The sequence below is a fragment of the Doryrhamphus excisus genome, linkage group LG2, assembly GCF_037039965.1.
Source record: "Doryrhamphus excisus strain RoL-2023G ecotype Guam linkage group LG2, RoL_Dexc_Guam_v1.1, whole genome shotgun sequence".
Taxonomy (NCBI): domain Eukaryota; kingdom Metazoa; phylum Chordata; class Actinopteri; order Syngnathiformes; family Syngnathidae; genus Doryrhamphus; species Doryrhamphus excisus.
In genome coordinates, this window is record NC_136358.1 from 25316889 (window position 1) to 25329094 (window position 12206).

The 12206-nt window shown below is 41.4% G+C and overlaps 1 protein-coding gene across 1 annotated transcript; it reads left to right on the top strand.

The window, feature by feature from the left end:
- The first annotated feature begins 2435 nt into the window (after positions 1-2435).
- gsg1l2b (gsg1-like 2b) lies at positions 2436-12023 on the top strand. Its single transcript, XM_058061270.2, has 5 exons — positions 2436-2931; positions 4798-4845; positions 7711-7863; positions 9917-10028; positions 10227-12023. Exons 1-5 carry the CDS (start codon positions 2631-2633, stop codon positions 10525-10527), a joined length of 915 nt encoding a protein of 304 aa, XP_057917253.2. The 5' UTR covers positions 2436-2630; the 3' UTR covers positions 10528-12023.
- The last annotated feature ends 183 nt before the right edge of the window (positions 12024-12206 follow it).

The following is a 12206-nucleotide window of genomic DNA, read 5'->3' on the forward strand; positions in this document are numbered from 1 at the left end:
CTCCCACATTCCAAGAACATGCTAGGTCTCCTTTCTTCTCTAATGGTCCACGACTACCTTATCCTTTGTCGTCATTGGCAAATGCATACAAATGTCTCGATTGATTTAATCAGTTCAGTGTTACACAGTGCTTATTAATAATGTAGGTGTTTTGCAATGGAGAGCAGTTACTTTCTTCTTGATGCCCAAGCCAGTCTTTGAAACCAGTTACATAATCCCGTCTGAAGCTGAGTCAAAACACCCTGTTGATGCCCCTGATGACACAAAGCACATCCAGGAAGGACGTCTCCATAAAGACGATGCCTTGATCCAGTAAATTGCTGGACTGGAGCCCAAACAGGGGTGAGAACGTTGATATCGTTTTTTTTTTGTTGTTTTTTTTTTCCAAGCACTTTAATGTGCAGCATCGTGGAACATGATGCCATATGTCCTTTGGAATAACGTTCTCTTCAATGACCTTTGTCACCTAAAGATGGGATGCCACCTGCTTTCAAGACAACCTGCTCTAATTTGTACTTTTTCCAAGAAGACTTTAACATTTGCCAATAATTAGAAGGTCAAGAAAATGTCAAGAAATGTATGCTTTATTTAGGGATGCTCCCATCGATCGGCCTACCGATCAGTATCGGCCGATGTGATAGAGTGGCTCCATCGACTGCGGGTGACACGGCAGCACACACACACACACACACACACACACATATACCTCTACTCGGGTTCATTCACATACAACCAATCCACACTGCAGCACACCATGAGTGTACACTCTGTGTTACCTCCATAGCAATCATTTCTGGTTCTTACAAAAACGCAAGCAACTACAAGAAGGTAGTGTTTGTAGATATTTTTTATACATATTGATTGATATTTTTACACTTTTGTCCATATATTTTGTATAGCTTTTTCACTACCCAGACGGCACAATAATCTTTTTGACTACGCCTTGTTTTTCCTCACTGTTCTTAGGGTCTAGCGGAGGGGTCTCAAACTCAATTTACCTGGGGGCCACTGGAGCTCGGGTCTGGGCTGCATCAGGGTTTCCAAAAAAAACAACAAAAAAAAAACGTATTTATTAAAAACAGAAAAATGAATAAACTTTGCTTTGGTTCCGATTTTCTACAAGAAAAGCTCTGATAAAACATTCCACTGTTCTCAAATATCTTACTTTTTATTTTTCTACACAAAATAAGATGAAAAAAAAAAAAACAAATCAAGAATGAAGAAAATCAATCAATCAGTAATAAATAAATATATTAATAATAAAACGGCAAATAATAAAAACTTAAGAAACCACATATAGTTGGTGGGTAGACAAATTATTTTTTTCAGATTAAAATGAACAAAGCATTATTAGAGCCCTGTAGACATGACAAAACACGACTATAGTCACATTTATACTCTTTTTATTTACAACATATTGCGCAACTGCAGGGTCTTGAGACACATGCTAACTCGCAAACTAGAGAGCTAGCGACCTAAACGGTAGCCTTCAAGTTATTTCCTTTAAACTTAAATAGCCAAAAACTTACCACTTCCACACGGATAGGGAGGATAACTATTAACAGTTATTTAACCTTTAACATGAACATTAATCAAACGTAATAATTTTTTCTGGGTACATGATACCATACAGCGTCCATATCAAACTTGCGCGGGCCGCACTAACGTTAAACTTTCATATCAAGGCGGGGGCCTCAAACTAGTGTCCTGCGGGCCACATTTGGCCCGCAGGCCGCATGTTTGAGACCCCTGTGTTAGAGACGCAAACTAGAGAGCTAGCGACCCAAACGGTAGCCTTCAAGTTATTTCCTTTAAACTTAAATAGCCAAAAACTTACCACTTCCGCACGGATAGGGAGGATAACTATTAACAGTTATTTAACCTTTAACATGAACATTAATCAAACGTAATAATTTTGTTCTGGGTACATGATACCATACAGCATCCATATCAAACTTGCGCGGGCCGCACTAACGTTAAACTTTCATATCAAGGCGGGGGCCTCAAACTAGTGTCCTGCGGGCCACATTTGGCCCGTGGGCTGCGTGTTTGAGACCCCTGGTCTAGCAAGAGAACCAGTTAACATTTCACCGCATCTCGCCGCACCTCTACGCCTGGCTCCATCCACGTCCAGGCCAGGGGAATAATGTATAATGATGTAATAACCCCAATATGAATATATAACAATGCAGCTATATAAGATAGCTGAACAATATTGATCAAACCAAAATGTTTAGTATGTATTTCACTTTTTCAATGACATGTACATTGTATGTATAGGACACATATAACATTATTATTTGTTAAACATGATACATTTATTATAAATATTGTGTCACGTGATGATTCTTCAACAAAGGTGTTGTCATACAGAAGCATGCCTGAAATGTGTGTGTGTGTGTGCGTGTTTTGCGTGGGTGGGGGCTGAGGGGTGATGAGGGTATACCGGAGCCTACAAAATGAAACATCTTCAGCGGAGGAGCGGACGCGAGAGGCGCTTGTAAAGTCCCCACCATAATTAGCCGCGGACATATCAACAGGAATAATCGGATTATGAGGATTCGAGGAGGAGAAATCGCTCGAATCCGGGATTAAATCACTCCTATCCTCTCTCTTTCCACTCCTCCGTGATGGGGATAGACCGGCGGCGGAGAGCGTCTCTGGCTCTCACCTTGAACTTCTTGGCATTGTTCCTCGCTGTGTCGGCTCTCGGAACCAGTCACTGGTGCGCCGGGACCCGGAAAGTAGTGAAGCCGTTCTGTACCGGACCGGTGACCACGAAGCAGTCCTTTTGTATCAGGTTCAACAGCTCTAACCTGAACGACACACGGCTGGTGCAGTACATATGGGAGACCGGGGAGGACAAGTACGTCATGAGGAAGTTCCACACAGGGATCTGGTTCTCCTGCGAGCAGAACATCAACATGACCGGTTAGTGAGATTTGGCTTGGGTCTGATGTGGTCACAGAAGTTTTGTAGAGGTAGTATTTGCTGGTATATCAAAATATCAATAGTTCCGATACTTATTGTTCCGTTTTCCATCACAATATGTGAGAATATCATACAAAATGTAACACCGGTTAAAGGGCGGGAAGTGTTTGCTGCTCATTTGCTGAGTATCCGGTAGTTGGAACCTTTAATATCCGACTTTTGACTTCATTTCCACATTTTTATTTACTGAATTTGGGGGATTTGTTGGAAAATATAAACTAGAATCATTAAAAAAAACATAATCATATTGTTACATTGTTATTTTTATATATGGTTACAGGGACTAATTCCTTGGACAGCGTGGGTCATTGGGGGCAAAATGCCAGGAGTCGTTTTCTGCTTTTGTGGATTTATTTTTCATTTATTAACTTCTGTTTGCTCCAACAAATAAAGGGGAAAATTACAGTTCCCATTAATGCCATCAGAATCAATTGGGTAAGATATGTCTGCTGAGAGGGCGGCACGGTGGACCGCGCGGTTAGCGCGCAGACCTCACAGCTAGGAGACCCGAGTTCAGTCCCACCTTTGGCCATCTCTGTGTGGAGTTTGCATGTTCTCCCCGTGCATGCAACCGGGTATTCCGGTTTCCTCCCACATTCCAAAAACAAGCTAGGTTAATTGGCGACTCCAAATTGTCCATAGGTATGAATGTGAGTGTGAATGGTTGTTTGTCTATATGTGCCCTGTGATTGGTTGGCGACCAGTCCAGGGTGTACCCCGCCTCTTGCCCAAAGGCAGCTGGGATAGGCGACCCTCGTGAGGAAAAAGCGTTAGAAAATGAATGAATGAATGAATGAATGTCTGCTGAGGGCTGCATGGCGGAGTAGTGGTTAGCGCGCAGACCTCACAGCTAGGAGACCCGAGTTCAATCCCACCCTTGGCCATCTCTGTGTGGAGTTTGCATGTTCTCCCTGTGGGTTTTCTCCCACATTTTCCAAAAACATGCTAGGTTAATTGGCGACTCCAAATTGTCCATAGGTATGAATGTGAGTGTGAATGGTTGTTTGTCTATATGTGCCCTGTGATTGGCTGGCCACCTCTCGCCCGAAGACAGCTGGGATAGGATCCAGCGCCCCCCACACCGGTGATAGAAAATTAATGAATGAATGAAATATGGCAGTGTTGACCACTACATCAATAACAGTCATGTGAGGGTGATAGTTTGAACCTGTAACAGATTATTTCAATTCATATGTTCGTTTTTTATATGTATGTCGTCCAATCACTCTGATGTCATCGCCATACTGTTCAAATCCTTTCGCCGCCATATCCTCACCGTGTGTGGGGATTGCTACGATGTGTTGTGATGTCCTCCATTCATTTGTGTTCTTTCTGCTCAGTGACAACATTTCACAGAATTCACATGTAATTTCTGAAGAGATCGCTACCATGCGTGACTGGTTTATTTATATTCCTGAAACATGATTTAAAAAGTCTTGACAACCATATTAAAAGGAAAACGTGGAGGGCATGAAATCATTTCATATCCTGTTAAAGTGGATGTTTTAGTCACCCTCCAAAAACCATGTGTAAACACTGTTTGACTTGGATCTATTCCCAGATAAGCCATCTGGGAGCGGTCGGGTCCCCTTACAATGCCTGCAAAGCTTTTGGAGTATTTCTCCCATGGACAATTAAATCCTTGACATTTCATACAGAGCACCGCAACAGCCAAAATAAAAGGATGTCATGGTAACAAAGAATGGATTTTCCCTTCCATATTGAGACATTCATTTTCACATGAAGTGGTAATATCATCAATTGTCACAGTATAGTAGTATTAACCATAGATTTCTTATTTTGCAGGGGAAAATTGTAGAAGTTTCATCTACGTGGCGCCTGCAAATGAACGAGGTAAGCCTAGGATTCATTAATTGGGCGAGTAGGGTGATGTGTATGTACCCTTCAAGTTGGAAGTGAGGCCTTACACCAATTGGAAGAGTTCAAGTCTCTTAGGATCTTGGTTGGTGCGTATGATGGACAGGATGATTGACACAGCGTCGGCTGTACCAAACTGTTTTTAAGCGCTATAGAAATAAACTATATTGTTATTGTAGTTATTATGGTGAAGCTGGGCAAAGCAAAACTAAATTACCTGGTGGCTCTCGGTTCCGCATGCCTGATATATTTTCAGAATCTGAATCAGAATCTGAATCAGAAAAGGGTTTATTGCCAGGTAGGTGCAGACACATCTATTAAAAAAGAATGGAAAATACAAAATATACAGAATAAACAGTATAAATATATGTACACAGTCTGTTTTTTTGTTTGTTATTCCGGAAGTGCAGTCTGATTGTTGATTTGGTCAAACTGATTGCAACATCAATAACTTCCTGCTTTTAAGTGTTTTTTTCAGTATTTTTCTGCATGTTTGTCACATTTAAAGTTTCAGATCATCAAATGAATTAAAACAACCGAACCAGGATAATAGTGGTTGTTTTAACCTATGGCAGTTTATCAATATGGGTTTTTTTATTCTGTTTTTATTTAATATTTTAGTGACAGGGTGGCATAGTGGTCTAGTGGTTAGCGCGCAGGCCTCACAGCTAGGAGACCAGGGTTCAATTCCACCCTCAGCCATCTCTGAGTGGAGTTTGCACGTTCTCCCCGTGCATGCGTGGGTTTTCCTCCCACATTCCAAAAACATGCTAGGTTAATTGGCGACTCCAATGACTCACTCCTGTGAGTGTGAATGGTTGTTTGTCTATATGTGCCCCTGTGATTGGCTGGCGACCAGTCCAGAGTGTACCCCGCCTCACGCCCGAAGACAGCTGGAATAGGCTCCAGCACCCCCGCGACCCTCGTGAGGAAAAGCGGTAGAAAATGAATGAATTTTAGTGACAGTAGTACGGTATGGTTCATTGGTTAGTCTATAGGGGGCAGTGAAAGATAGCGAGAGCCTCCCCAAGAGAAAAGAACAAATGCATAACCTTTATCTTTAAGTATTTCCCTTGCTAACCCAGATAACTCACCGACTGCATATTTTCACACCGATTCCACACAGCGCTGTTACCAGTTAGCGGTGATTTGCCAGCTAAGGTAGGAGGTGTTAGTCTCGCTGCAAGCAAATCAGCCTCCTCCATAGATTCTCATTTGCCTTATCGGACCCCTCAGCTGTGCTGCCTGTGCTCAAACCCGCATATTAGTGCCTCCTCGCTGTTGATGCTGATAAACTGAAGACATTTGCGTTTTGATTTGATTCCTCTTACTCATTTTCCTATTTAAGATGTGTGGTAATATGCCGTTTTGAGATAACGTGGTGAGAGGTCATAGGTCAGAAGACTGCGTACTACTGCGTATGTACCTTAATGTGACACATCAGACGGGTTTGCAGTCTTTAAAGTCTTTTAGGATGGTAAAACATAGCAAAGTATAACATGAAGTTATCAAATCTTGTGCACTACAACATCACATGGATCAATATTTATATAATAACATGGCAAAAATATAAAACCCTTTAAATCAAATCCATCCCCTGACTGGAGATGGACGTTTCTCCTCTTCAGTCAGCTATGGTGGGTGGAACTTTAGCTCCGATCAACCAATCAGAGGATGGGAATTGTGCTGATCTGTTCACTGTGGAAAACAGCCAGAAAAACATGGGCCAGCACTCATGATTCTGAAGGCCCTGGGCAAATCACACTGATACAGCAACACGTAAAAGCTGAAATCAGCAGACTAAATGACGAAATGGAGACAATAGACTGTTGGGAATAGATTATGACAATTTCATGAAACAAATTAATGGAGGTCAGTGCTTGTGGTAGTGGTTAGGCCAGCAGAGAAGGCCTTGTCGGTCCTGACTGCACACCACCGATAAAATCATATTCAATTTATTCATTCATTTTCTACCGCTTTTTCATCACGAGGGTGCTGGAGCCTATCCCAGTTGTCTTTTACACCCTGGACTGGTGGACAGCCAATCACAGGCCACATATAGACAAACAACCATTCACACTCACATTCATACCTATGGACAATTTGGAGTCGCTAATTAACCTAGCATGTTTTTGGAATGTGGGAGGAAACCGCAGTACCCGGAAAAAACTCACGCATGCACAGGGAGAACATGCAAACTCCACACAGAGATGGCCAAAGGTGGAATTGAACCCTGGTGTCCTAGCTGCGAGGTCTGCACGCTAACCACTCAACCGCCGTGCCGCCCACATGTTCAATTTAGTTTAATACAAAAGCTACTTTCCCAGTTTTTACCTTTTGAGGGGCAAAATCGTAAAAAAAAACTATGCTTTTTAAAAATATCCCGATTTGGGTGGATCTGTCAAGTCTACAGCAGCACATAGTTGGCTTCAGACAGCGGCCTGGTGTTGCAATATTATCGGTATCAAAACAGTACCCCCCACGACACTATGAGAATTACATCACAATAACTATATCATCACATATAATAACATATATGTGATATTTCCTCCTGTCTTTCAGTGGAATTCTTTGTCTGCTTGTGAAGGTTAATCATCTAGGCCACAGGGATGCTCAGCCACCTTTCCCAACTCATTTTCCTCCCCCTTCCCCGCCGCTTTGCATGTCCTCTCCCGGTGCCCTTGCCTACACCCATACCATGTCCTATCTTCCTCACTCAGCTTCCCCTGGTCTCACTCGCTGCTTCCCCTCCATCATTCACTCGCTCCGTGTCTCCCTGCGCTTGAATTTTTTCCCCCCTTTTCTTCTTTGCTCTCGCTGTGTCATGTCTAACATGTATAGGAGTCCTGTGGCTGTGCATCGTCGCCGAGTGCCTGTACATCCTCCTTTTGGCCACCGGGGGCGTCCTTATGTCGATAGAAGTGTGCCAGTTTGGCAACGTCATTGACGGCCTCAAACTCAATGCCTTCGCAGCCATTTTCACAGTGCTCTCAGGTGAGTCGGACACCGATTTCAATGTAATGGTAATGGTAATGGTAATGGTAATGGTAATGGTAATGGTAATGGTAATGGTAATGGTAGTGGTTTTATTTCACTTGAACATGCATCAGATTACAATTGAGTGCATCCCATAATCAGTTCACAGTTCCACATGTCCAAAAGGAGTAGGAAGAAGCAAAGCTTATTAAATCCTACCCCTCCATCTGGTACTTTTACAATCAGTAACTGTTACATTTGTTCACTTCCTGCTTTCCTAATATAGTTCAATTATTTATTTTTGTTTATTTATTTATTTTTTTCATGTTTTTAGAGCTAACTAGTCAGCCTGCAATTAATTCATTTTAAACTTAAGAAAGGGTTTTCAACGCAGTGGGGAGGAAGGACAGAGCAAGAAGCCGAAAACGTACCACTTCCACACAGAGGAGAACTATGAAACAGCCATCATTATTTTTTAATATACCGCAATAGAGTGACAAAGTGATATTCGAACAATTTAACTTTTTCTAATCTTTTCTCCTATCATACTTCTCTCTCAGGTGTTTGGCTCGTTGTTATGGATTGTTTGAAGTTTTTTTTTTATTTGTATGTAACCCCACAAAATAGACTAACATCAAAATTGGCCTTTAAATTAACAATTAGAAAGAGAAAACAGCAAAGTATACAATATAGTAAATTTGTGGTCATGACTGTGCCATCATCTTTCCTCTCTAATAGAATCTTTATTAAGTATTTTCATAAATCTCTCTTCAGGACCTTTTGTATAGCCATGCTGAGATTCACACTGTCTCCCATGCGGAGGAATTAAAGATGACCTCCTGTCTAATCCACTGTGTGAAAGTGACCCTGACCACCACGCTCGTGCAATGAATCAGCAGTGGAAGAGACTCCGCTTAGCGGCAATGACTCTGCTGTGCTCCGGTGAATTCCTGCTTCTTATGAGCCATAAGCTGAAAAACTGAGCCCCTTTTGCTCATTCTTAAGTCCACGCTAAAGCACTGCAATTGAATACAAACACGTTGGGTCTATTTTCACTCAGAATCGCCTCAGGGTTGAAAGTTCCTATTAAATCTAAAGGCCCTTGACTCAATAAAGTACTCGGGGGGGCTTTTCAGCATATGTTCTAACCTAAGGAGAGTGTATTGTTAATGCATATGCTATTAATTTTGTTTTTAACTACATTTTTGTTTGACTTCAAAGAGCTTTATTTGAATTTGCCTTCTAGCTTGTTAAACTAAAAGCATCATTAATCAAGTCGCCTTTATGATAAACAACCACTTCAGTACATTTGACAACAAATTGATGTAGCTTACAATGTGCATCAAGGTTTAGTATGTAATATCCCCTCAGAGTTTAATTTTTGCTGCGCCGGAAAGATACAGAAAAAGAAGCCAGATTGTTCATTACCTCTAAGACACGATGCAATTTATTTTTCCTGAACGATCCCAGTGCTGCAGGCACACATAAACAGGTAATATGCGTTTCTAACAGCCCTCCAGGCATGCAGATGGCCCCAAATAAATACACTGCTTCGTCAGTGCCCGGGTCTTTATGACGCCTTGGGGTCAATTTCCCTCTAACCTGATTTTAATGTTTACGTGAAAAAAACAAACCCATATTTTCCATTCATTATGCAATTGCAGATTTTTGTCCAAGTACCCTCAATCAGCCATTTGGAGCATTTGGAGCACATAAGTACAATTCCCCATTCATTTCAATGGGGAATTTTGTGGAAAATAGAATAGGATTTAGAACATAGAATAGAACAGAATATTCAAAAGTAGCTGAATATTTTACATTGGACTCAAACATGGAAGTCGTAAGAATTCAAAGCTTTGTACAATTTGGGTGTCTGCGTACCAAATTGATGATAGAGTCTATCTATATGTATATACAGTATGAATATGTATACATTTAAGACTCAAGTTATTTATTCCTATTGGATTGACTCAGGCCGTTGCTCTGCGTTCATGTTGTGAAACACTGCCATCTAGTGGCCATGTGGGAAAAGCACAGCAATTGTTTCTGTGTGTGTGTGTTTCTTCTGCAGGTCTGCTGGGAATGGTAGCCCACATGATGTTCACGACAGCTTTCCAGCTGACTGTCAGCCTGGGCCCAGAAGACTGGAAACCTCAGACGTGGGACTACAGCTGGTCATACATGTGAGTCAACACGTCAAAACAAATCGTTTTAAGGTCATCCTATCATATGCTTTGTTTCATAAGTGAGGTGAGCAGGGTCAATCGTGAGCACCAACTAAAATCTAAAAAAAGAGTCCAATAGTAAAGAAAGCAATTAAATGTCATTTTAATCTACTATCCAGTTCATGAAGTTAATGTTGTTTTTCAACTACTCCTTAGATTAGCATGGAGTTCGTTCACAGCGTGCATGGCGTCCTCCGTCACCACCATCAACCGGTACACCAAAACCATCCTGGAGTTCAAGCACAAGCGAAGGAACATTGAGAAGAACCTAAAGATCAAGCAGAAGCTCTTGGAGCTGGACGCTCCTGAGCAGGTTTGGGACATGTATATCAGTTCTGTGCCAAGTACCGCCGAGGAGCTGCTGGACCTCTCGTCCAACGGCCACAAACTCTCCAACACCTCCATCTTCTTGGACCTCAACGAGCTGCCCGACCCACAAGGAGAGGAGTACTGCTAGATGAGTTCCTTGTAGCTTCTGAACGCATCATCATGCCATTGTCATGTTTACTATGCTAGGTACGCGGAGGTAGTTACTTTTTAAAAATTCATAATAACAAGTCTCCCATGACCCAGGATTTTTACTTTAGTTTTATTATACAGTACTTAACTTATCTTTACACTTTAATGAGAGCAAAACTAGTTTTGTTTGCTTTTTCCTCACGAGGGTTGGGGGGGTGCTGGAGCCTATCCCAGCTGTCTTCGGACGAGAGGTGGGGTACACCCTGGACTGGTGGCCAGCCAATCACAGGGCACATATAGACAAACAACCATTCACACTCACATTCATACCTATGGACAATTTGGAGTCGCTAATTAACCTAGCATGTTTTTGGAATGTGGGAGGAAACCGGAGTACCCGGGAAAAAACCCACGCATGCACAGGGAGAACATGGAAACTCCAACAGAGTTTGAAAAAAAATGGTCAAGGTTGGGATTGAATCCTAGACTCCTAATTGTGAGGTTAGCACACTAACCACTCAACTACATGCCATCTTGGCTTTTGCTATCATATAATATATAATATACTAATATATACTACTATCCCACCTGCTATATGATGATATTTTGGGAATATATTGCTGACAAGCGACTTGTGTGGGTCACCTGACTTCTGTGAGGGCAACATGGTCTTAGTCCCCACTCAGTGGTGGTTTAAATGGTCAGTCTCATGTGTCATGTGACTGCTGACCAGCCCAGGGTATCATCCATCCTTCAATCTAAGGCAGCTGGGATAGGCTCCAGCGTATTGTGAGCCTATCCCTAATGATGGATGGATGATGTAATCATGCTGCTACATTAGACGTCATATACACTGATTCATTTTTGTCACTTTTCCTTATGTTACAGTCTTATTCCAAAATATATTTTTTCTTAAAATTCTACACACAACATCCAATAATGACAACATAAAACGGGTATTTATGTCAAATGTATTAAAAGTACAAAACCTGGGCGACACATAATGGATAGATTGTTCTCACTCTCACTTTCACACAGACTTAAGTTTCACTTTCTGTGTTGGGGGGGCAGCCACTGCTATATGTACTCCGTGTACTTTCATTCCAAGAGTACAGTACTGTAACCAACAATAAGGCTCATGTTTACCGTCTTTAATTACACTAAAGACCACATTATTCTGATTCAATGTTTCTGTATTTATGTCATTATAATATAAATGACAAAACTTCATACCTCATTGAAATAATGTATAAAAACCTCAATATACAGTACTTGTTATTTCTACATGTGATATAGTACCGTCATGGATAAGAAAAGTGTGTGATGTGAAAAGTGTATTTGAAATTGAAAGTGCCAAAGTTGAAGTAAATAGCTGCAAATAGATTCCAATTAAATATTCGAAAATGTATGATAATGTTTTGGGTTTTTTTAACTGTGGAAAAGGAGAGACTTATCATGTGAGCATTTATGTAGCAAATAAAAAGGTTGAATGAGTCATGGTGGAGTTGTTTCATGTATACTATTACAGGCCTTGTAGTTGATGGATTTTTAAGGAAAATTGCACTTTGGGAATTTTTCATCCACAATCCTTACATGAACACACAAGTTAGCACAAGGAAGCTAATGTCATGGGATTGGGCTTCACTCCCTAGTGACAGCTCTTATTTTTCCTCTTTT

Excerpts from the sequence above, each read along its gene's own strand:
- gsg1l2b (XM_058061270.2), top strand. The coding sequence starts at position 2,631 with ATGGGGATAGACCGGCGGCGGAGAGCGTCTCTGGCTCTCACCTTGAAC. Across the intron at positions 7,864-9,916 it reads CATTTTCACAGTGCTCTCAG|GTCTGCTGGGAATGGTAGCC; the intron begins GTGAGTCGGACA and ends TTTCTTCTGCAG. Across the intron at positions 10,029-10,226 it reads GACTACAGCTGGTCATACAT|ATTAGCATGGAGTTCGTTCA; the intron begins GTGAGTCAACAC and ends ACTACTCCTTAG.